At 37.8% G+C, this 26286-nt stretch overlaps 1 protein-coding gene across 1 annotated transcript; it reads left to right on the top strand.

Moving 5' to 3' along the window:
• The first annotated feature begins 17925 nt into the window (after positions 1 to 17925).
• LOC5567108 (translation initiation factor eIF-2B subunit beta) lies at positions 17926 to 20046 on the top strand. Its single transcript, XM_001651437.2, has 4 exons — positions 17926 to 18134; positions 18226 to 18312; positions 18917 to 19750; positions 19815 to 20046. The coding sequence occupies exons 1-4, from the start codon at positions 18067 to 18069 to the stop codon at positions 19885 to 19887; spliced, it is 1062 nt and encodes a 353-aa protein (XP_001651487.2). The 5' UTR covers positions 17926 to 18066; the 3' UTR covers positions 19888 to 20046.
• Positions 20047 to 26286: the final 6240 nt, after the last annotated feature.

Below are 26286 nucleotides of genomic sequence, written 5' to 3'. Positions count from 1 at the left end.
ATTTCATCAAATTCTCAATACTGGAATCTTGAAAATGTTAGTAACTTTATAATGTCACAATTGCTGTTATCTCAAGATTCATTCATAGGATTTCTAGCTAAAATTCGAAAATTCTTAGGAAAATCCTTGTTGTCAAATCATTATAAAATTTACATGCACATAAAGGGAATACTGTAAAGTTACATAACCAACATGAATTTGTGTTCATGATCGATTACGCGATGCATAGCGGGAATGTAGTAATATTCATATTTTCACATAATTTGTCATGTGAATAAGTGACAAATTTGGCATATATGCATGATTTTATTGATTTCAAGAGTCACTCTGAATGGAATTTTCTTAACATGCAGCATTACTCTGTACTCTGAAAAGAATTTTCTTAACGTGCAGCATCAGTCACTGCTCATGTTCGAAAGTAGTAGGTACTACATGTTCGAAAGGGTTTTTATTCATCAAAAGTGTAGTAAACTTTGTGGATTTTGTTTTTGAGTAGATGCTACATGTAGTAAAGTTCAACGCTTTTTATTCATACGGCCCATTGTATTGTTCATTGGTGCGAAGTATACTGGAATACGCTGCCTGTGTGTGGTCACCTTATCACACTACTTCACTATGGGCGGTTTCCATACAGACTGGCAGCCAAAAATATTTTTTCCGCAGACAGACGTTCAAGTTAGACTCAGCCACTTGTGTAAAAACATGGCCGCCACAAATCGCCAAGTGGCAATCAGCTAATAGATAGCGTTAGTGGCGTATGCGTCCCGCCACCACCCCGATCTCATTTCATGATATTTTTGTTCAGTGGGTGGTGGAGTGGGCGGTAAGCGAGAAGTTGAAGCTACGTTCTTTTACGAACTGTCACTGTACTGTAGCAATTCGCTCCCTAGGTAACACCACGGTAGAATTTACACAGGAATTTTGAATAAATTTGTTCCTGCTTAAACGTCTGTCTGCGGTGTTAGATTAAAGTTTGTTTGGGGCATGGGCTATTTCACAGAATTGTGATTGTGCACATTTTAGATACAGAAGAAATGTGTTTACCAAGGATGGAAAAAAATCAGCTCTAACGACAAACAACACGGTATTTGAATGGTCCAAGAGGGTCATCGCTCTTGCAGCAACATGATTTCAACATCTCACCATGCGCACTAATCATAGGTATATCGAGCATCCGATGAACTGTTTGTCGTAGGACAAAGGGTTTGTCGGATATTTATTTTATTTATTGATAATTGAAAAATTTTTCGCTCGCGTTTTTTTTTCAGTTGATCATGAGCTGTGTTTTAGTGAATCTAGGCAGCGTTTGTGACACGATTATCGATTTAGATTTTTGAAAATTTACGTCCGGAGAAGAGATGAGCAAGTATCGAGCTCGAGTTCGGGTTTTGCGTTGCCGGAATGAAGTTTTGTGTGTGTATCGCGTGTATCGACTGAGCAGCCAGTCACGGATGGATGATTAATTTGGTGAGCCCGTTACATGCTTTTATCTTGAATGTTTGATTAATATGAAACATATTGTGGACTCCGTGGTCGTGCGATTGGTGCTACTAAGCATTCAATCGAATCGAGTCAAAGAGTGCCGGTTGAGTTCCCTCTTCAGTCTGGAAAACTTTTCATCAGGAAAGATTTTCGACTGTGCCACTGGGTGTTGTATGCTAGTTCGTTTTAGTGTGGTGCTTTCATCAAAAGGCAAATCGTCCACTGGAAGTATTAACGTGTCGGTGTCTTTAAAACAATATTTATAGTATGACAACGATAGGAACGTCACTTTTATGTATTTATACAACAGAATATGAATGGTTCGTCACTATAAGTGTCGACAAAAACTCTTGTTTATGTTTGACGGTACGTACATTTCCTTTTACCTATTTCTTGTTATTACTGAAACATCTTTGAATGGTTCGGCACCAAAAGTGTCGACTAACAATAGGTTCACGTTGTCTTTAGTGACTTTTTGAACTGAGGCTGCATTAATCGCATCACTTACCAAGGTGAATCCTGATTATGTAGCTTTTAAACCCTTCCCACTAACAAATTCCTTCCTGTGACAACCATGGAGATGCAGAGGTGATCTCGGTCTCTAGTAACAATGGATGTCACACTCATTATCCTTCCTTTCCCCGATGGCCGTAAGGACGTGGCCGGCGCCGTTATTGACTTTATGATGTTTGGAGTTCTCGAAAGTGTACATTGAAGATGGAAAGCTACTCCCAAGCTACATCTGTTGGTTCCTTGTGCAACTTCGATTATTCTGGTCAATCACGGAGTAGCAACTACGAATTGTACGGTCATCAATGCTTATGCTTATGCTTATTTATTTTATTTATTGATAATTCAACGGACTCCTCTGGTCTAATTGAATGGTACTAAAACTGTACCATTGTAACATGTTGCGATCAATGCGAATCAATTTTAAATTCATGGATAACCTTCCTCACATACCATGCACAATTGACTTTCAGAATTAAAACGTCAAGCTACACTGAAATGAATTTTATTGTAGAAACTACTGAATCCATGGTAAAATTAAGAACTGCACCAACGATTTTCAACCGACTACATTAATCTGTTAACTCTACCAAAACATAGTCAACATCACTACACAAGAAAATTTCTTCTGTTGATTTAACCAGAGTTGTAGTATTTTTGACTAGAAACATTCTTGATTTGAGAAGTTTAGCATCATACTTTTGACCACACTGTGTACAACACAGGTGGGTGTCACGGATTGAAATACAATGCTTTGTAGTGGATGCTACTATGGACATAGTCAAATTTACTGCACTGCTCAGTGATTTTCACCAGATTATAGTAAACTTAACAGATTTTTGTAGTCGGTTGAAAATCGTTGGTGCAGTTCTTAATTCTACCATGGATTCGGTAGATAATACAACAAAATTTGTTTGCGTGTAGGAGACAAATCATGGAGTGCAATTCGCGAAAAAATGATCGTCAGCTCACAGGCCGAGCGATTCATTTTTCGAGGAGCGGAGTTTGTTGTGATGGCTTGACGACTAAGTTTTTGTCGTTGTTGCTATGATCGCATGATAAAGAACAACCACGATGCATCATTTGTTTTATCATGATCACTAGATTTCCACCCTTGGTGTTTACTCGTTGATTAAATTTCTTCCTCACTTCAAAGCTCAGTCAGAAAATTGGAACTATACACGGCTGCATACTTATTACTTACTAGTGCTCCCGGCAAACTTCGTCTCGCCATCAAGTAGGCTGTTGAAAACGCCATTGATCGTCCCATACAAAATGACAGTTTCGTTTGCGCTCGTTTTTTCAACTTTTCCGGAGAATATCCTGGGATTTTTATATACACAAACACGTCGGAACCCTTGACGAACAAATTTGAGAAAGAATCATTCAAATCCGTTGACCCGTTCTAGAGCCATTTCGTGACATACAAACACCATTTCATTTTTATTTATATAGATAAATTACTTATTTGTTTTTGCCGGGCTTACTGTGATCCAGTTATAAAATTTATGCTGTGGACAAGAAATGTCATAAGGGGGTTATTCAAAATTTATAGCATGCTAGCGTAAAAAGCTGGATAGCTCATATAAAACATAAAAAAGTCATTTTATACGATCCGTTATCCGAGATACTCAAATAAACTAAACTACAGAAAACTTTGCCTAATAGCAGCTCTTTCGATAACTTTGAACATATGGAGAAAACGCTCCATCAAATGATGTATCTTGAAGTTTTCGATGATAATGCGGCAGTATGGAAGAATATTTTCAAGTAGCATCTGTACACCAGTATCGATCCATTATCGGATCCTCTCATGTTCTGTGCAATGAAGATGAGTTAATAAATTGACTTATTTGAGCAAACGTGCAACCATTTGAATAATTGCTCAAGTAAATTTACTTTCATCATGAACGTCGCAATGGAACATGAGTGGAAACTTGTGCACTGACGATAGATAGTTTTGAGAACCACTTCCTGGTTACATGGTTAGAACATTTGCTATCCAGATGCTTCCGCCAAATGTGAATTAATTAGTCCATGTCCCAGGTCTTTAATCTCGCGGACTTTTTGGTAATTATTTGTTTGAATGTTTATTTATCTTCTGACAATAGTTGTTATGACAATGAACGCATTCTTTGATTGATTTTGTGTCGATTTTTGACAGTTGGAAACGTTTCATGTGCAGTTTACGCAATTTCGTGAAAGATTCAATATAATCAAATAATCGTGATTTACGCAGTTTAGTGAATACCCTCAATGTCTGCTACGGATGCTGACATGAAATTTCACTCTAAATGCCGTCCCGGTCAACCATTCTATGATCTACTTTAAATATCTTTATCCAATAATAAATATTTCTGTCGCTTGTTCTTTACTGTTCATTTCGTTACATATATCCAAGTATCGTCATCAATCTATAAAACCTTATGAGTGTCTTTCTTTATCAAGCATACAATATAGATCTTCAAAGAAATGATACTAAATTTTGTTAGATCATGTTTTATCGAATGGGCTTCAGTCACCTTCATGAATATTCATCAAAAAACGTGTAACGAATGATGTCAAAGTAAAGTTATATATTGACAAAGAAAAATGAAGCTTTGTATCGAAGCACCTTTATCATTCTTTTCCGTACACTGAAATGAATTTTATTGTAGAAACTACTGAATCCATGGTAAAATTAAGAACTGCACCAACAATTTTCAACCGACTACATTAATCTGTTAACTCTACCAAAACATAGTCAACATCACTACACAAGAAAATTTCTTCTGTTGATTTACCCAGAGTTGTAGTATTTTTGACTAGAAACATTTTTGATTTGAGAAGTTTAGCATCATACTTTTGACCACACTGTGTTGTACGGTGGGTGTCACGGATTGAAATACAATGCTTTGTAGTGGATGCTACTATGGACATAGTCAAATTTACTGCACTGCTCAGTGATTTTCACCAGATTATAGTAAACTTAACAGATTTTTGTAGTCGGTTAAAAATCGTTGGTGCAGTTCTTAATTCTACCATGGATTCGGTAGATAATACAACAAAATTTGTTTGCGTGTATCGTTTCGTAAAGCAGCGTAAAGGTATTCTGGTACATCGCATGGCAGGTCTCGGTGTTTTGATTTTCCAAGGATCGGCATATTTGAGACCGAATATGACTCTGCGTGGCTTTTTCGGTTCTTTTCTTTCAGATCCAAAACATTACTGATAAGCATTTTGGATATCATAAGGGATCGTTCAAATATTACGTAACGCAACAGGGGGAGGGAGGAGGTCTTACATAGTGTTACGGTCCATACAAAAATTTAAAACTTTCCATACAAAAGCTGTTACGTGGGGGAGGGAGGGGGTAAAAAATTGGCAAATTTTGCGTTACGTAATATTTGAATGAACCCTAACCAGAAGGATGCTCTTAAATTGGTAGATATTATCGCAAATATGTATGCGCAAGAAAAATGCCTGCTGCTAGAGTGCTGGCCATTCTTGAGGCCTAGTTTATGAATGCCTCTTGACACCCTTACACGCAAACAAATTTTGTTGTATTATCTACCGAATCCAGGACCGAATCCATGGTAGAATTAAGAACTGCACCAACGATTTTCAACCGACTACAAAAATCTGTTAAGTTTACTATAATCTGGTGAAAATCACTGAGCAGTGCAGTAAATTTGACTATGTCCATAGTAGCATCCACTACAAAGCATTGTATTTCAATCCGTGACACCCACCGTACAACACAGTGTGGTCAAAAGTATGATGCTAAACTTCTCAAATCAAGAATTTTTCTACAGTAATTTCGGGTTGCCCTTAGCAACGGGTGTTTTGCAATTTTCAAGGCATTTTGCCTACAGCAGCGATGGGCGTGAGTTTCACTGGCTTCTCTGACTGTGATTGGCTTTGTTTGGCTACTGTAGAGTGAGTTTCAGATTTTTTCCCAACCCTGGTTTCTACAATAAAATTCATTTCAGTGTACGCTGAGTATCCGGCTCTGTCCCAGTGGAGACGTTAATGCCAAGAAGAAGAAGAAGAATAAAATATCGTACCTTTTATATTTTTCTACGATCAACCTATCACAAAAGAAAAGCTTGGTTGTATTAAAATAATTTCAAACCTGTTTTTCCGTTAATTGGGTCCTAAAAGTTTTAATGAAATCTTGTTTTTATTCAATAACACGAAAGAGCATCTTACTGCAACTACTGCAACTACTTTTTCCGCTCAAATAACTGCTATATCATGTTTAAACTTTAATTTAAAAATTGGGTCCATAAATGAACTTTGACACTTAAGGTCATATTTGACGTTCGCTTAGTCGACAAAAACACCACAGGGGTTTTAGATCTTACAATGGGTTTGTTCCTATCTGACATTTCGGAAGGGACACGGAAAACAAAATACACCCAAAATTTGAGTTTAAGCCAAGGGATGTGACAAAATCTAAAAAAATGTTTTTTGGGCTCAAACCAACGGAAATCATTAGAAAATTGAGTAAACATGTGTTATAGGCCTAAACTTAAGCGTTTGGCACTAAAATTGGAACAGGGCTTTAGGACCCTATTGCACGGAAAATAAAAATATTTCCAGAAAAATATTAAAAATTTAATATTGCTAAAAGTATCATAAAAAGTTGATTTTTTATTATTGCCAAAAATCAGTAACTAGAAGAGGCTTCAAGAAAAAATGAAAAAATGTAGGGATGTTCAAAAATAAAAATTATAAAAATCAAAAACCAAAATTCATAGATTTGCGAATAAAAATAAATAATTGCCCAAAACGTGTTTAGAACGATTTTAGATAACTGAAAATGATATTTAGATCGAAAGTAAAAAATTGGGTATTAGAGGGTTAAGCTTACCGTTATAAACCCGATTTTTAAAACGGCCAACAACTGCTTTTTTCAAATCATTTGTTGGTCCCCTGCTTAAGGTGAAGATGAGTCGAGCCGAACCTCGAATTTTCAAGAGCACAAATCTGGAGAACAAAACGGAATTCAAGTTGGTGTATAAAAAGGCCAATGCCTGGTTGAAAATCGAGAATAAGCCAAGCACTTCAACACATATTTTTTTCCATATTTTTGTCAGTTTTGGCACTCAACGAGCAAGAAATCAAATTAATTGATTTAAATATATTGTAGACTCCGGATTAAAGGAAGACGAGGTATTTGTATGGAACAAAGTATATTTGTGTGCTTCTTCTTTGGAGGTCTAACTGATAATAATCAAATAACAGAATTTAACATAATGACATAAGGTTAGCAAAGCCTACTGCTCTGCTACATCTCCCCTTTTAGAATATGTCGTATGGGGCCAACCAAGCTGGCAACTTCTTGGAGCGAAGCGGTCGTGGTTCAACATCGGTATCAACGGATGGCTCTTGTCCAGTCGCTTCATCTGGTTGGATCTCATCAGGTTCGGCAACAGCTATCGCTTCAGGGTGGACCAGTTCAGGTGTATTACACCGTAAACGGTCATCATTTGCTGAAGTGGTTGCTGAAACTTCAGGAACTGGTACGACATCGGGTCCAGGAGGGAAGGTTTCTTCTTCTAGGTCATCTGTTTCGATATGGGTGTAATCTTGATGTTCTTGTAGGAGGATTTGCCATGGAAGATTGGTTGAGCAACGGATGGTTCTTTGGCTTCATATCGTTCACGTAGCTGATTAGTGTGTGACCGTATAAGCTTCTCACGGGATCCGAGGTGCAGGAACACGTTGTAGTTGACTGAACCTTTCCGCTCTACAATCCGTCCAGGAAACCAGGATTTCTAGTTGTTGCTGTGGTACTCGGCGTACACCAGATCTCCAGGTTGAAACTCACGTTTGATAGCACCGTGTCTTCTGTTGAACTGCAGATTCTGTTGATCATTACTGCTCGTAGGTGTTCGAACGGGCTTCTTCAAGAGGTCCAAAGTCGTCCGGGCTGGTCTACCAAGAAACAGTTCTGCTGGAGTCTTCGTCTGCGGACTGCACTTATTCGGTGTATTGCGGTATACAAACAGGAAGGTTTGAAGATGCTGTAGTGTTGGCGTAGATTCCCCTTCACTTAACTTCTTGAGTCCGCGCTTGAGAGAATCGACAAAACGCTCTGCTTGACCATTCGATTGGGGATGGTATGGAGCAGTACGCATGTGATTGATTCCGTTCTCTTGGACGAACTGCTGGAATTTTTCGCTAGTGAATTGGGTTCCGTTATCCGAGACTAGGGTTTCCGGATTCCCGTAGCGAGCGAAGGTTTCACGTAGTATATCCAACGTTGCAGTTGCGGTTATGTTACGAGTTCGAAAAAAATTCTGGTCACTTGGAATATGCGTCCACTATAACCAAGTAATAGTATCCGCCGATTGGACCTGCGTAATCTATGTCTACACGTTGCCATGGTTGGGTGCACACGGGCCAGGATTCCAGAGTAGTCTTCGTCGGAGCCTTCGCTGCTTGAGCACAGGATCTGCACTCACGAACAAAGTCTTTAACGTCCTCGTCAACGTTTGGCCAGTAAATGTAGCTTCTTGCCAGTGATTTCATTCGGTCCATGCCAGGGTGTCCCTTGTGGAGCTGATGAAGTACTTGCTTGCGAAACTTTTCTGGAATGACATCTGCGCAACCGAACTTGTCAGTCGAAATGTGCTGGATCTCAAATCGTACAGGAGCAAAGTGAGGGCCCAACGTTGCAATCTGTTGGCAGTATACACCGGTATACCCTTCTTGGATCCAAAAATCTTGATCAGCGGCTGATGATCGTCTGGAGGATGAATCTACGTCCGTACAGCATTTTATGAAAACGAGTAACTCCAAAAACTAGGGCGAGTGCTTCTTTCTCAATCTGTCCATAGTTGGCTTCTGCTGACGTCAAACATCTTGATGCATGTGCGATAGCCTTGATTTCGCTGGTTGGAAAACGGTGCATGATTACGGCCCCAAGTCCATACTTGGATGCGTTCGCCGCGACAATGATTTCCTTGGCTGGATCAAAATGGTTCAGGAGCAGATTCGAACAAAGAATTACCTTGAATTGAATTGTTGACACTCGGATGTCCAATTCCAGTGGGCGTCTTTCTTGAGCAGATTGTCGAGAGGTGCTCTTAACTGTTTCATTTGCTTCACAAATCGTCCATAATAGTTGATAGCTCCCAGGTAAGAACGAAGCTGTTGAACGTCCTTCGGTGGTGGCATCTGGGAAATCGCTAACGTCTTCGATGGATCTGGGCGAATACCGTCTTTGTCGACTATGTGCCCGAGAAACTTGATTTGGAACACGGCGAACTTGCGTTTTTCAATGTTGAGGTGAAAGCCATATTCTCGAATTCGCTCAAGGACAGCATACAGGCTACGGTTGTGTTCTTCCTTGGTCTTGCCAGCGATGAGAATATCGTCCAGATAAGGTTTCACTCCAGGTATTCCGGCAATCATGCTATCGATGATGCGTTGAAAAGCTCCTGGGGCTGATTTGACTCCTGGCGATAGGCGGTTATACTGGAACAAGCCTCGATGTGTGTTAACCGTAAGCAGCTTTCTTGATGATTCCTCAACTTCTACTTGTAGAGATCAGGATGCGGAAGAGGGTGCCGGTCAGATTCGAGAGCGTCGTTCAAGCCAGTGGAATAGTCACCGCATACACGGACAGAGACATTATCTGCCTTCCGTACGACGACTATCGGTGCCGCCCAATTTGAAAATTGCACTGGAGAAATTATACCTTTGTCCTGGAGCCGCTGGAGTTCTGCTTCCACCTTCGGAAGTGCCGCGTAGGCCACCGGTCGCTTCGGACAGTACACCGGACGAGCGTCTTGCTTCGGGTACAGCTTAATTTTCGCTTTCGTGCATCGGCCCAGCGTACTCTTGAACACTTCTGGAAACTTCTGCTTGAGCTGCTTTGTAAAATCTTCAGGACGCTGCTGGATTGCATTGATAATACTGTTGATTGGAATGGACCAAAGATCGAACAGGTCCATGGTTTCAATTCCCAGCACGTTCAATTCAGGATTTTTTGAAATGAAAATGTGCCCTGACTTGCTCACGTTGCCGATGATGATGTCGGTGTGAAATTCTGCTAGAAGCTTGAGATTATCTCCAGAGGCGGTGATTGCTGCTTCGGCAGTTCTCCGAGTCGCTGGTTGTCCTATTTTGATCCAGTTTTCTTCCGAAATGACTGTGATGTCCGATGCCGAATCATGTTGAAGCTTGACCGGTACTCCGTTGAGTTCCACTGTGACGAATTTGCGCTTGCTTTCCACGTTCCGGATTGAGAAAATTCCTTTTTGTCTTTCAAAGAACAGAATTTAACATAATGACATAAGGTTAGCAAAGCCTACTGCTCTGCTACAGAATAGGTTCTCAGAAATAGGAATTCGCGATTACTACATGTTCACTCACAATCTTAACGGACTTCATGATCTTGGTTCAAGTCGTCGGATAACGTGCACTAAATGAATTGATACGCGGGAGCACTTGTACGGAGGGATGGTAGTGAATTTATTGCACTTATCACAATCTTACAAAGGCATACACGCGACGGTTATTGGAAAATGCTCTGATCATGCGAACGGTTCATTTGATACTGACGAGATCTACACTTTTACTGGTTGACTGACCAGCTGCGATGTTTTTGGACATCGGGTTTCTGCCTGCGATCGGCCCTATCGTCGATCGTGAAGCGATCGATATGATAATGGGAATATGAAGCAGACTGATTATTTGCACTGGTTAGAGCGATATAACTATATCTACGCTTATCAGGCTCGACTCGGACACTAGTTAACTAACTATTGATCTTGTAGTGGCGAATAAGTACACTCGTACTGAAACGAAACATTTCGTTGGTCGGCGCAAACACTACAGTTCGTCCCATTGATGCTACAACTAGATAACTCGAAATTTGAAAGTTTTGACTTCAATATGCCAAAACATTTTTCTTAATTAGATCTGTAAAATACCCCAACTAACATTCACTCATTTAACCAACACCATTATGGCAGTTTTATTCAGCATCATGTTTAATAGCATTTTAATAATTTTCATGGCCAACCTTTGTTCAGGCGTTGTTCACACAAATTTGGAGAAACTTTAAAGCATGTCGTCGAATTCCAACTTTATTTTTCAGCTTTTAAAACGTTTTACAAGCATTTAATTCAGCTTTTATACGACTGGTCCAAAAATAATTAAAAACAAATAAAAAACAAAAAATAAATTTCTGGCGCTTCAATTAAAATGTAGTGTACACAATTATCATGATATGACAACCATATTTAAAAATCGCCTGAATACTGGATTCGAACTCGAGACCTTCCAATCGTCAGCGGTATGCCTAGCCATCTGCGTCATCCTAGAATTGATGAACAGAATCGTCCAGTGCAAAATATAAACCTCTCGTAGCTGAATATTGATCTTGTTTGAGCTTCGGTTCGACATCGTCTAATCAACACATGGTACGCTGATCAACAACTGAACAAGCATATTATTCAGATGATGTTTAGTGCTGATCCAAGCTGAGTTCAGTCGGCTATTTTTAGCGCACAGTGAGAAAATTTATGTCAATGATGGTCAAAAATAATGTTTATTTACACAACGTGAAATCAGTCTGAAATGATTAAGGTGAATATGTATCGAAGCCAAAACTCAAATTTTCAAGAGCACAAATCTAGAGAACCAGACAGCGCAGCGGTTCGAGCTGAAAACATAATCGATTGGTCACACGCTGGTGGTGACCAATCGATTAAGTTTTCAGCTTGAACGGATGTTTAGTTCTCTAGATTAATGTTCTTTAAAATTTGAGGTTTGGCTTCGATGCATCTTCACCTTAATCTAATTTCATAATAAGTTTTAGTTTGTTCAAAACTTCAATTTGAATGATTCATTAACTTAAATTGAAATTCATTTATTTTGTAAATTATATTTGTATTAATTAATTATATTATTGATTAGTATTTTTCATAAACCTATTATGAATATATTTAAACCATTTGAAGTGTTCTGAGGACTATACGCCTGAATAGAAAAATGTTCGAATATCTTGACGCGTGGGATTTTCTTCAGAAATGTTCAAGTAAATCATTTTTCTTAGATCGCACTATTCAGTTGGGTAGAAATGTCATTTTCAATGTAGCTCGCTATAGATATTTATTTAATCAATTCTGTCAAAGAAATTTACACTTTTCTTGTACGGAACAACATCCCGAGCAGGCGGAAAAAGCCTAGCAATAGCTAATTATAAATTGAATAGCAGAAAGTGATAATAACCTGAGAGATATAATATATAAAAGATCTGGAAACGATATCTAAAATTAACTACATACAAAAAACAAACAAAATTTTGATGTTGTCATCAGATCTTTGATGTCAATCAAGTCAATAACACGCTATGTTTGTCAGTACTGCGCTCCTACTAGGAACACTTAGCTCAAATGTTTGTTTTTGTTTTTCAAAATAATTTTACATATCTGGAGGCTGACCATGTTTATTTTCTGAACGACTATTTAAAAAGTTTTGAGAAAGCATAAGTTATGAGCTTTGAAATGCAATCGGAACTTAACACGCATTTCGGATATTTTGTCCATTTTGTGAAATTTAGCTATAGTGTGATCGATTTTACAAGGCTTATTTATTGCTGAACAATGTGTTTGTTAATCATCATTTTGGCCTCTATTGGATCAACTGTTCTTATAATATACCGAAGCTGAATTAGGATTTTATAAGATACTTATTCAGCTCTTATTCATGATTATGTTAAACATGTGGTAATAGCTGAAGTGCGATGCAAGTAAAACGTTAGTTCGTCTTCTGAATATCCTTTTATACATATACATTTGTTTAGTGGAATATTGGCTTTTTAATTGGGGGAAACATGTCTTGTTCAGCTCATTAGTAAAGCAATCTTGACTAGTCGAACGAGAATCTTTGGAAACGTTTAATGAGTTGCGATTCAACTTTTGTTCATTCTAATGCATAACGTTGAACATTGACCTCAGTTTGTGTTAAAAAAGCACCTTCTCAGCTCTTTATAGAGCAAAATTTTTATTCAGCTGTCATTACCATTATTGAACAATAATTAAACATGCATGCTTGTTTGTGGCTCTGAATTGTTAGTTGGGCAGCTCATAAGCGTGTGATTCAAAATACACAAGTTAAAGTTTATTTTTGAACCATATCCTCTGCGATTAACCGTCACCTTGTAAAACGGTCTTATTTTCAAAGTTGTGTAGTGGTTAGGGTAATAATGTTAAATAAAATGGTATGATTTTGTTGAGTGTGTATACAACCGAAATTAAAGGTATCGCTCGAGTTCTAATCGGAACAACATAAGAGAACAAGAGAAACACGAAAAATTGAACGAAGGCTAACTTCGGATTGAAGCGAGCCCAATACAGAAAAACGAATTGAAGCCACACGATTCTCGTGTGGAGCTCGGAAGATGATGAACGCAACACGAGTGACTTGCGTAATGTGATTATATATGTAGTAGTGAAACTTCGGAGATAAAGCTCCGAGATTGCACCTACTTGACTTGGCGGAGCGAAATCGGGATCGTTAGCTTAAGTTGAAGCGGGACAATTAATTCTGGTAACTATTGCGGTAACGAACAGATGTTAATTTTATTCGTCATCTTTCGTTTACTACAATGGCGCAGCCGGTAGGCCAATTGGTCGAATTTTCTGATTCCTGAGGCCTGTTGGAACCAGTAGTTCAAGTAATTATATTTTGGTACCTCAATTATAGTGTTTGTTACAGTGACAGTAGAAAAAGTGCAATTTATAGTGAAATGGAAGTGCAATTGGAATCGTAATGGAAATTGAAGTGCATGGAAGTAGAAGTTGGAGGAAAAGCGGTCAGGGTGTTGAAAGTAGTGAGTAATGGAGGGAAGCATTGCATAAAATGTGCAAAAGATTTGATTTGAAATGGACTGAGTTCGAAATTTGATTGCATTTGATTTGGATTTATGTGATATTTGGATTATAATTGGAATAGGATTGGTCTTTGGTTGGACTTGGATTGTATTCATATCGGATTTGGATTGGATTTAAATTGAAATTCGATAGGATTTAGATTGAATTTGAATTGGATTTGGGATGGATTGTAATTGGATTGGATTTATATTGGATTTAGAATGGTTTTGGATAAAAAAAAAGTATGTGCTTTGATTGAAAAATGAGTATGAGTCAAAAAGGGTTTCGATTGCATTGGAAATATGAAAGAGAAAAAAAAAATGATGAAATTGCAGCTGAGAAGTTGAAAAAAAATTAAAGAAGCAAAACAAAATGCAAGGGTTGGCAAAAAAATGAATGAAGCTAATGAAAAAATAAATTGTAAAAAAAAATATGATGACAGTAAAAAAATGAGAAGAATGACAAAAAAATTATTGAAGTCAGTGAAAAAAAATGGCAAAAAAATTGAAAGGATCGGCAAAAGAAAACAAATGATTAAAGTCAATGAAAAAAAATAAATGGCAAGACAAATAATTGATCGGAGCAAAAAAAAAAAGGATTGGTGAAAAAAACAACTTAATGAATGAAGCGCTGCTATTAAAGAGCAATCGAATGAAAAAAAAGAATGACAAAAAAACAGCCCATTACAGATGGAAGTAAAGACAAATTGTATTTAAATGAGGAGAAACCGAACAGTAAAGAGTTATCAAAGATTTGAATGCGATTTGAAATGAATTAAGATCGAAATTGTATTGCATTTGATTCTAATTTATGAAACATATGGATTGAAATTGGATTTGAATTTAAATTAAGATAAGATTCGGATTAAATTTGGATTGGAGTTCGATCGGATTAAGATGGGATTTCGATTCGATTGGGTTAAGATTTGATTTCGGATTTACTTGGATTGAATGTTGATTGGGTTAGGATTGTATTTGATATGGAATGGAATTCAATTAAATTTGGAATTACTGAAGTTTAAAAAATAACGAATGGGAGTTGGATTGAGTTAGAATTGGATTACATTTGAACATGATTTCGATCGGATTTGGATTGGATATGAACTGAATTTGGGTTGGATTTGGATTTAAATTCCGATTGAAGTTTAATTGGATTGGGATTGGATGAGATTTAGATTGCAAAATAATTAGATTGGATATGCATTAGATTTCGATTGGATTTGAATTTGAATACGAATCTTATCGTATTAAATTTGGATTTGATTTGTGTTCGAATTGGATATGAGTTTGCTTTAATTAAGACAGGATTTGTATTGGATTTTGATTGAATAAGATTGGGATTCGAGTTTTGATTTTGATGGAATATGGAGTATATTTGTTATAGATATGAATTAGGTTTGATATAAATTAAATTTTGATTAAAGTTATAAAAAAATCCAAAAAATAACGAAATTTTGATCGGTTTTGGATTGATTTGAATTTGGATTGGATTACAATTGGATTTTTGTTAGAGTTGGATTGTATTTAGATTGAAGTTGTGTCGTATTTGGATTGGATTAAATAAAAAAAAACTTTGGATTGGATTTAAATATGAGTTGGTAAGGCTTTGGGTTGGATTAGATTAAGATTGGTTTGGACTGAAATTTGATTGGATTTATATTGATTTTGTATAAGATTTGATTTTGATTATGCTTAGACTTGGGAAGGATTGGATTCGGATTGGATTTGATTTTTGTTATGCTTAGATATGGTTAACATTTGGATTGGATTTGGATTAGTTTTGAATTGGATTCGGATTGGATTTGTATTGGATTTGGATTGGATTTCGATTGTATTTTGATTGGATTTGGATTAAATTTGGATTGGATTTGGTTTTGGTATGCTTAGATCTGGTTAGCATTTCGATTAGATTAGATTGGCTCTGGATTTGGATTGGATTGGATTTGAAATGGAGTTGTATTGAATTATAGATTCGGATTGAATTTATTTCGATTAGACTTGGATTTCATTTATTTATTTGATTGGATTTTGCTTGGATTTGGATTGGATATCAATTGAATTCGAATTGGATGTGGATTGCATTCGGATTTCATTTGTATTCGATTTGATTTTGATCAGGCTAAGGTTTGAATTAAATTTGGATTTGGATTGGATTTGCATTGGATTTGGATTGGATTTGAAATGGATTTGGATTGGATTTGGATTGGATTTGGATTGGATTGGATTTGGATTGGATTTGGATTGGATTTGGATTGGATTTGGATTGGATTTGGATTGGATTTGGATTGGATTTGGATTGGATTTGGATTGGATTTGGATTGGATTTGGATTGGATTTGGATTGGATTTGGATTGGATTTGAATTGGATTTGGATTGGATTTGGATTGGATTTGGATTGGATTGGATTTGGATTGGATTTGGATTGGATTTGGATTGAATTTGGATTGGATTTGGATTGGATTTGGATTGGTTTGGGATTGGATTTGGATTCGGAGATTCGGATTGGGTTTTATTTTGATTTTATTTATTTATTGAATTGAATTTTGCTTGGATTTGGATTGGATTTCATATCAATTCGGATTGCATGTGTATTGGATTTGGATTTCATTGGTATTGGATTTGATTTTGATTAGGCTTAGGTTTGAATTGGATGTGGATTGGATAATGATTAAATGTAAATTTCTATTGAATTTCGATTGGATTTGGATCGGAGTTGATTTAGATTTGCATCGGATATGGATTGGATTAGGATTTGTTATGGATAAGATCTGGAATGGTCGTTTTGGACCAAAATTCAGTAGTATTTCGATAAGTTGTATACAAATGTATTCAAACCTTTGTTAATACTGTTGAACGTCATAAATAAACAAAAATATATTGATATTCATTTCGGAGAGTAGAGAAGGGGAATAATGTAGTGGTTAGGGTAATAATGTTAAATAAAATGGTATGATTTTGTTGAGTGTGTATACAACCGAAATTAAAGGTATCGCTCGAGTTCTAATCGGAACAACATAAGAGAACAAGAGAAACACGAAAAATTGAACGAAGGCTAACTTCGGATTGAAGCGAGCCCAATACAGAAAAACGAATTGAAGCCACACGATTCTCGTGTGCACGCAAAAAAATTGTGTGGTAAAAACTACCATTTTAGGGGGTTAACTTAAGCGCTCGCACCCGCAATTTTCAGCAGACCAGAAATGCGCTTGATTTTACCATGTCTGTTGTCGAAATCAGATTGTTGTAAATTATTTCTGTCAAATGTACCAGTAATGTGGTGGGATGTACCGTAAACATAGTAAATTGGTCTGAAATTCCATGGTAGTTTCAAGAATGGGCGTAGTCAGCTACAATAGTAATTTTTACCACCGAATTTTTTCCCGTGTGTTTTCCCGGAAGATGATGAACGCAACACGAGTGACTTGCGTAATGTGATTATATATGTAGTAGTGAAACTTCGGAGATAAAGCTCTGAGATTGCACCTACTTGACTTGGCGGAGCGAAATCGGGATCGTTAGCTTAAGTTGAAGCGGGACAATTCATTCTGGTAACTATTGCGGTAACGAACAGATGTTAATTTTATTCGTCATCTTTCGTTTACTACAAGTTGCACATCCCAAAATTTTGATTTTCGAGTTATCTAGTTGTAGCATTAAGGGGACGAGTTGACCCTATGCGTGAAGCTCCGATTTATTTACTTGGTGTGGTAGGTGCTATTCTGATAAGTGAATTAATTCGGTCGAGATGTCAAGAAGTACAGACGGAACCCACCACATATTGGCGACTAGGATGGGTAAAATACATAAAACACCCTATGTTTAGGTAGAGTTAACAGATTAATGTAGTCGGTTGAAAATCGCAGTTTTTAATTTTTAATCTATGGTAAGATTCAGTAGTTTCTACAATAAAATTTACTCTACAACATCGAATTTACTCAGAACCAGCGATCTGAGAAATGGCCCTTTTGAATTGTTGCGCGCGATTTTCGAGCGGTGAAAAACATTCCTTCCCCTCTCATGCGGTCTGTGTTGTGTCGATAAAGTAGATCAACACCGCTGTCAATTCCATCGCTGCTCTCTGTTTGTTTTTGTTGATTTTTCTGTGCCAGTGCGGTTTGCTAACTTTGCGAAAACATTTTCGCAATTTATTCCAAGTTTTCCTCAGAAAATAATCTCGAAAACTCCCGCCCACCACGGCAACAATGACCGGCCAACCAGAGGATCGACCCGCACCGGAAATCTCCCAATTTGTTCACGATATTCGGCTGAGGTAAGTGTGGAAAATTTTCCTACTCACAACGAAAGTCCTTGCCACGAAGGCTGTTGACCTTTCTCCTGGATTATAAAATTAATGTTTACAGCAAAGTCGTCGGTTCCCACAAGCTCACGTCCCGGACGTTGTCACTGCTGAAGAACCTCATCACCAAATCGGAATGGACCACTGCAGAGTATGTATTATGCTTAGAAAAGTTCATGATTGGAATCTTGAAGAAATCCTAAATTTGGAGACAATCCCAAGGAATTGTAAATTATGCACTGCATGAATTAATTACAGTCAACTCTTCCTTACTCGATATTCCGTATCTCAATATCGAGCTAGATAACCATAGTTAAAGTCAGGTTTCATGGCACATTTGATGGTCCCTTTCATGGTTATACTATGATGGTCCCCTCAAACAACTTTCCAAAGCATTTCTGTTCATTAAAGTTAAGTAATGCTGTTTCGCTCAAGAAAAGTAAAATGTGAATTTCTGGTCCATTTCTGAGGAGAAATTTTTCTTGCATCAAAATAAGCGATTTTATTTCTTGTCAGTAGCAAACCAGCCTTAAATGATGAGATGTCAAAGGTATTGAAAATATAATTCACTTGCAAATTCCTTGCCAGCTTCGTGTTAATATTCAGAATAAATAATTTCGTTTATAAATCAACAAATATAAGTTGTAGAGCGTTTTATACAATGTCGGGAAAACAGTGCAGTCATGCGGGAGTTTCAAAATTGATTCTCTGTGGTCATCCTGCAAATGTCCACTAATTTTTCCGATTCATTTCAGGCATCTCATGACGCTGATTCGCAAACAGGGACACTTTCTGGTATCGGCCCTACCGCAGGACATTGTGATTGCCAACACGGTGCGTCGAATTCTGAAGATCGTCCGGGAAGAGTACGATTCGGCCCAGCTGAGGATTCACTTTGACGATGCCCAGACTTCGCTTTCGTTGCACAAGCTGGTCACGCAAACCAGCGAACAGAGACGGGGCGACTATTCGAAGCCCCAGGAGGGACTGCGGGACGCCCTGCTGGAGCATCTGAGCGAGATCGAGACTGAGCTGGAAACGTGTTCGGAGAACCTTTCCTCGCAGGCAACGGAACACATTCACTCGTCGGAACTGATTATGACCATTGGCCACTCGAAGTCGGTGGAGAAGTTCCTGCGGAAGGCAGCGGAGAACCGAACGATCGAAGTGATTGTGGCCGAGTGTGCCCCAGCATGCAAGGGGCACCAGCTGGCGGTCAATTTGGGGAAGGCTAAAATCCAAACAACAGTAATTCCGGACTCAGCTATCTTCGCAATGATGTCCAGAGTGAATAAGGTCATCATAGGGACACACAGCGTACTGGCCAATGGTGGACTGCGAGCGATATGCGGGGCCCACTCGTTGGCCCTGGCCGCCAAGCATTTCTCCGTTCCGGTTATTGTGTTGGCCCCCACCTACAAATTGACGCCAGTTCATCTGTCCAACTACGATCAGGACGATTTCAACATATTGGGCAACGCAGAGGCGGTCATTCCGTACAGCTCGCCGGCAGCTCGGTTTGCCAAGGCGTACAATCCGGCTTTCGATTACGTGCCCCCGGAACTGGTGACGCTGTTTGTGACCAATACGTATGGGCTTCTCTTTTGATGAATTCCTCAATGGAGTATTTCTAACTTTTCCTTTATCCCACAGTGGAGGTAATGCCCCCTCATACGTCTATCGATTGCTGAGTGAACTTTATCACCCGGACGACAACGAGCTTTAGGATATCTAAACATAGACAAAGGAAGGACGACGTCAACAGGTAAATTGCGATAACAAAAGATAGGAAACGACGCAACAAAATATCAGCAGCGAAAGTTTATTCGAAACACCTTATCTACTCTAGGTCTCTGTTAAAACAATAAATTGCATAAGTCGTCTACTCGAGCAAATGTTCGTTCTGAAACGAACCGAAATCGCCCTTAATCGCTCGCTTCCACAGTTGGCAGGGTTGAAAAAATCATGGCAAAAATTGCGAGTAAGTTTTGTTCATGAGAAGTGTTTGTCACCCTATTTTGGGCATAGTCACCATTTTTGGATTTCATAGGTCAACATTTCCAGGATTTTTTTCGAGGAATTCCTTCTCTAATTCCTCGAAAAAGCTTCCAAGAATTTGTCTAGTGATTTCTTCAAAGATTTCTCTTGACATACCTTGAGGCACTCCTACAATCATCCCTACAGAATTTCCTTTACAAATTCTCCTGGGAATGCCTCTACACATTGTCCAAGAAATGTTCAGACTAATTTCTCCAGAATTTGCTCTAGGAAATTCAACACAACTGCCTTTAATAATTTAAACGGCGATTATTCAGAAAAAAATCTTAAGCTCTGTTCCAGGATTTTTTCACCAATTCTTCCATCGATTTCCTAAAAGATCTTCCATAGATCCCTACAAAATTTCATTTTTCTCAATAAAAAGCCTCACAAACTTATTCCCGAGTTTTTGGAAATTTAGTGGGGATTTGAATTTAATTGAATGTGAATTCTATCAGGGCTGGTAACATGTCTCTTCTTAGAGAAGGTCTTTGAAGCCTCTTTTTTACCCAAAATGGTCGTTGGTTACTTTTTTTCTGCTTGCAGTGAATCCTGCTGCAAATTATTTTTTTTTTTCAGGGAATCCTTCAGAGACGCGCGTCTACTTTACAGACTCTTCAGGAACTTTTTTTCAGATTCCAAGAGGAAAACCTTTCGGAATTCTTCTAGCCTAGCCGTTTATTAAACAGATCTTTTCTGGCATACTTTAAGAGATTCCTCCAGAGATCCATGCAAAAATTTCTTCAGTGATTCCACCACCGAGTCTCCCAAAAATTCTTAAAGTGGCATTTCAAAGGATGCTTAGAGGAATTTCTTCAGAATTTGCTCCATGATCCTTGAGCACTCCAACGCTCCTACCTCCTGTAATTTCCACAAGGAAAGTTTTCCCAGAGACTTTCTCAGGAATTTCTCTTAGATGTTATATGACTAGTTCTTTCACTTTCAATGAAGGCTGGGCATGGCGTACCTCGCGGAATAAAATGGACCCCTTTGTGTAGTTCGTAGCCTTTTGCTCAGCAACTCCTAACTATACTTCCTCGCGGTCCTGGCCGGGGTACGAGCAACTTTAGGGAAGATCGGGTAACCAACCCAGGTGGGAACTTTGGTCGTATGCTGACAGGGAAGAAGGGGTGACAGAGAAGGACTTTAAGCTAAACTGTGCAGTATGGCCCTCTGAACATTTGGGAGGTTGGTGGCAGACCCAGCAAGCCAACCGTAAAATACATCAGCACAGAAATATCAACGAGAAAATACGGACCAGAATAATCGGCAAAGACCACAGCGACGGAATTGGACTAGCGATTGGAAACTCGGTACGTGGAACTGCTTCATCGGAAGTACACGCATACTCTCCGATGTACTGAAGGTCCACGGTTTCGGAATCGTAGCGCTGCAGGAGGCGTGCTGGTGGTGCGAACGTTTAGAGGTAGACATATGTATCATCTACCAGAGCTGCAGAAACTCGCGTGAGCTGGGAACAACTTTTATAGTGATGGGCGATATGCAAAGGCGCGTGATTGGATTTTGGCCGATCAATGCGTGTTAGGACACTAACTGGCAACGCTGAATGTCTTACTCTTATACGATCCGGCCCTGTGCCAACCACTCACACTAATCGAAGCGGTAAGCCTACAACTGCAAAAGCGACATGGATAGATGATAACAACAAGATCTAGAACGATAGCTACTCCTAAAAGCGTGTTGATCGAAGAGTGCCTCAAATAGATAATTATTTTTTTAGTTTTCCCGCCCATGGTGTCTGTAGAGCACCAAAACTTTTAACCACAGACAAACAGACGTAACACATAGAACAAATCCCGATCAAAATCATAGTCACGATGACATGTACGCCCAATACTAAAATTAGTGTGTTTGGCCGATGGACCAACAGATGGCGGTAGTGCGTAAACGTCAAACTCGAACAAAAACGATGCGAGCGCTGCGGGTGGTGGATTGGCCACCTACCATATATTTGAATCGGCCGTTAAAAAGGTGGTCGATGGACATCGGTGAGAGTGTGACGTCTGTTTGTCTGTGTTTTAACCTTTGTATCTTTAAAAATAACGAACAAAATTAAATTGTTTTCACGCTACTTCATAATTACACATCTCCTCTTTCACTTCAATGCCTTATTTTAGGGATGCCTGCAAATTTAATATGTTTTTAAAAGAAACATATGTATGAAGGAATGGGTTTTACCGGTCAAAAATATTACATGATTTCAAAGCTTGATATAACAAAGATAATCAATCCTCAAAGTAGCAATAAAAATATGTTCCGATAGATTTACCCTTTATTAGCACTAACATATGTTCAGAAACGCATAATTTATTTTCGCAATCATTGAATTTGATGGAACTTGTATGGTGCACATATGCACCACTGGGCGCGCACAGCACACAAAAAATCGTATTATCGAAATTTCATCATTGTTTACATTCAACATGAAATTGTTGTTATCAGCTCATTTTGCAAATTTTACTGAAAATTTGGCAAGAATACGGTAATTCTTTACGATAGTTGTGTAGAAAGAGATTTTATCGGATATTCTGATGATGATTCTCTGATGCTTTGAGTGGATTTGATGAAGTTACTGATAAAGTGGCGAAAATCGTTAAGGATACTCCGAAATCGATTAGATCCAGAAGTAAGTTCAAAATTAGAATCGTATCATAAGCGGAATAAATATATAAAGCTATATTACAGATTCCGATATCGTGCACTTTAGCATTGTCCCAACGGAGATGAAACGGAAGAGGAGTATTTGGATATGAGCGATGATGAAGATGAAGTAATCCAGTTGACGGTACTTCCACTGTCGGAAAACATCAAAGTATTGGATTATACTTACCGTTTTGATTCATATTACGGACCCTTAAGGCCTCAGTGAAGTATAACTCACAAATAAGCATGTAAAATAAATCACTCCGTATGATTCCTCCATGTTATCGAACCTTCAAACCCCTAAACTATCGAATGGTGAGTGAAGATTTCGATTCCAAAACATAAATAATTTTAAATAAATAGAAATGTGTGGACTTTACATGATTCTTATTCCGGGCGCTTTCTTACTTTTGCCTCATAATCCGGACACTTCGATTCGAATTCCGGACAGGTCAAACAAATCATAAATAGAAAAGTCAAATCATCAAATTGAATAGTTAAATCACTAGAGAGACGCCTAAAGAAGTTGGGCATTATAAATTTTCATAGATGTCTATGGAGAATGCTAGTTAATACGAGCCTTGAAAGTGAGAACTTTTGAACGGCAAAAATTGAAACATTTCATGTGAAATGTTTCCCATACAAAGTGGAGTGTCCGGAATTAAAAGCTGTCCGTAATATGAATCAAAACGGTATGTAACGAGTTAGGTCAGTGCTTCCCAAACTTTTTTGACTTTCGCCCCCCTGAGGCCAATATATTTTAGGAATCGCTCCCCTGATAAGTTTTTGAAATATTTGTATTAGACGCTCTACTTTGCTAAAATTCAGACCAATATTTTATCATAAGTAATCAAAGATTGGTTAAGTTATCAAGCTTACTGACGTAAAATGTTAAACATAAAGCCTGTCCACGTTAAATTTCGGACACCCAAATAATGGCAGCAAAAAAAAGTTACTCATAGTTCAACAAAAACAATTGTTTATTTCAGAATAAAAGAGTTATATCTACAAAATAAACAGTTGACAAGGATGTTAATCCTTCTTTCTGTAAAATTCTCGAACTTTCTGTGGTACACCCGCCATCCGTGTCCGAAATTTATCGTGGACAGGCTTTATGTGTTTTTGAAGCTTAAATTAGATATTTCATATTCATTGATATTTTTGAATCATCAAATCTATCTGCAGATCTGCGTAATATCATCATGATATCCTTTCTTAAATTTCAATAAACGACCGTTTTTTTAAAACAATGTACTGGTAAGTAATTCATAAAAGCAAACAACCTAAGTGTATCACATGCTACTTCCCCAGTTTTCACTGCACTAAATAAATTAGACTGACTTTCTGAGTTTCGAAACTTATAAATTTGATTGACTAAATATCTTATTTTTGAAATTGTAAAAACAAATTTTAGGAATTTTGTGAAATCTGTGTGTCCAACATGTACAATTTTCAAATTCCAAAACTTAAAAAGCACATTAGTGAATAAAAAACTTTCCATTGCCTTGTTAACTGCAATATAAAATCGTTTTTTATTAAAAAAATAGATTTTTTTTTCCTGAAAACCTGGAGGTTATTATCCGATAATTGTTCAAATCTATTGTAAGTTGCATGATTAACGTCTTCAGTAATTAGTTTTAACGTTGGCACCTGATATTTGCAAACTAAATTTTCTGTTTTTTTTAATAGTTTGTCCTATAAGTAACAAGTTTTGTCGAAAACTTTGCCTGTGAGGACCCGCCAATAATCAATTCCTAATTCTAAATCTCTTTTATAAATAACAAATCGATATATTAAATTTAGACTTGAACCAATATCTAAAAATGTTTAATAATTAAATCAAATTAATCACTTTAAAAACACTTTCAAACTACAGTCAACTCTCCCTAACTCGATATTGAAGGGACCATCGAGTTAGGGAGGTATCGAGTTACAGAACACAAATCCAGTGCAACTGCGATCCAAGAAACCATCGAGTTAGCCATGAAAACCGACTTTTACTATGGTTCTCTAACTCGATATCGAGATACGGAATATCGAGTAAGGGAGAGTTAACTGTATCTCTGACTACAAATATATAATATAGTATTGCATTAGTTATGTTTTGGGATAATTTCAGTTGTGCCAATTCATAAATCATAGCGAGTTTTAACACTTATGTTAAAAAAAAAACTAGATGCTTTACAAATATATTTTGTCTTTGGCAATGTGTGTCTATCCTGATTTAAAAAAAATGTTAAAAGGTACAAACAGAGGGAAAGATTTAGATGTGGAATCTTTAGATTATTAGAGAATGATCTCCTATTAAATTGAGGCTCTTCTACAAATGAAACGTAGTTTTCGGTTTCTCCCACTTCCCCCAAATTCCATTTTACATATTTTCGCCCCCCTGAACCTTAAAATTGCCCCCAGGGGGGCAAATTCCGCCTCTTTGGGAATCACTGAGTTAGGTGAAGGAAAAGATAAGAAACGACAATTACAAAAGCGTTTGAAGAAAGGTCGTCTGAAACAATACGATGAAGCCATAAAGTACTCCAAGTTCCTGGTGGTGCATCAGAGCACCACCTCATATATGATTTTAAGTTACCTTGAACTCTAATTGATAGTTCAAAAACAAGGTTTTGTTCTACGATTTTGCGCAAAAATGTACATTTCTATTTTTAATCATGAAAAAAAGTCATGGGCGGGATAAGGTTAAATACTATTTTCAAGTTACCTACACCTAAATATTGTTAGTTATACCATCTCTACAGCAGATTGAAATTGAGCGACAGTAAGATCATGAATTACATCTTATTTGATACTGAATGCCAAGTTACCTCAAATTTGTAACCCGTATGTGAATTATAAAATTGATATGTGCTGCGAATTTAAGAATAACAATAACCTTAAGCTATAGTGAACAATATGTAAGTTAACTGGTTCGATCTGTTAGATGCGTTTGTTACCCCAAATCTGTTTATTACAGTATATAATACGTTCCTATAGTTAACATTTCATCTATCGTAAATATCATAAGCCTACACTAAATTGTAAGTGCCTCCATCATGTGAACTATTAAAGATGCTAATCAGAAATATATTTTAGCTTGAGCTGATCTGGAACAGATTGTTTCAACTACTAAAAGAAGTGTAGCTACTTGTTGTTTTAACGATGCGAGTGCGATTTGTTCTACGAGTGGCGTGAGGTGAGAGTTGTCGGTCGTGTAAATCAAATGAAGAGTCACTTCACTCGAGTCGAGAATTGTCACCTCGCTATAAGAGATCGACACCTCACCCCACTCATAGAATAAGCCCAAATGTGCAAGTTAAGAATTAAAGGCCGTTTCTTCATCTTCTGCATAGCCCACACTCCGGAAGCACTGATGATGACAAGGACGCATTTTACGCGCAGCTCGAATGCGAGTATGACCGCTGCTCAAGTC

The sequence above is a fragment of the Aedes aegypti genome, chromosome 1 (genome assembly GCF_002204515.2).
Source record: "Aedes aegypti strain LVP_AGWG chromosome 1, AaegL5.0 Primary Assembly, whole genome shotgun sequence".
NCBI lineage: Eukaryota > Metazoa > Arthropoda > Insecta > Diptera > Culicidae > Aedes > Aedes aegypti.
The sequence above is the reverse complement of the archived record's forward strand: the minus strand, read 5'-3'. Positions and strand labels throughout refer to the sequence as shown.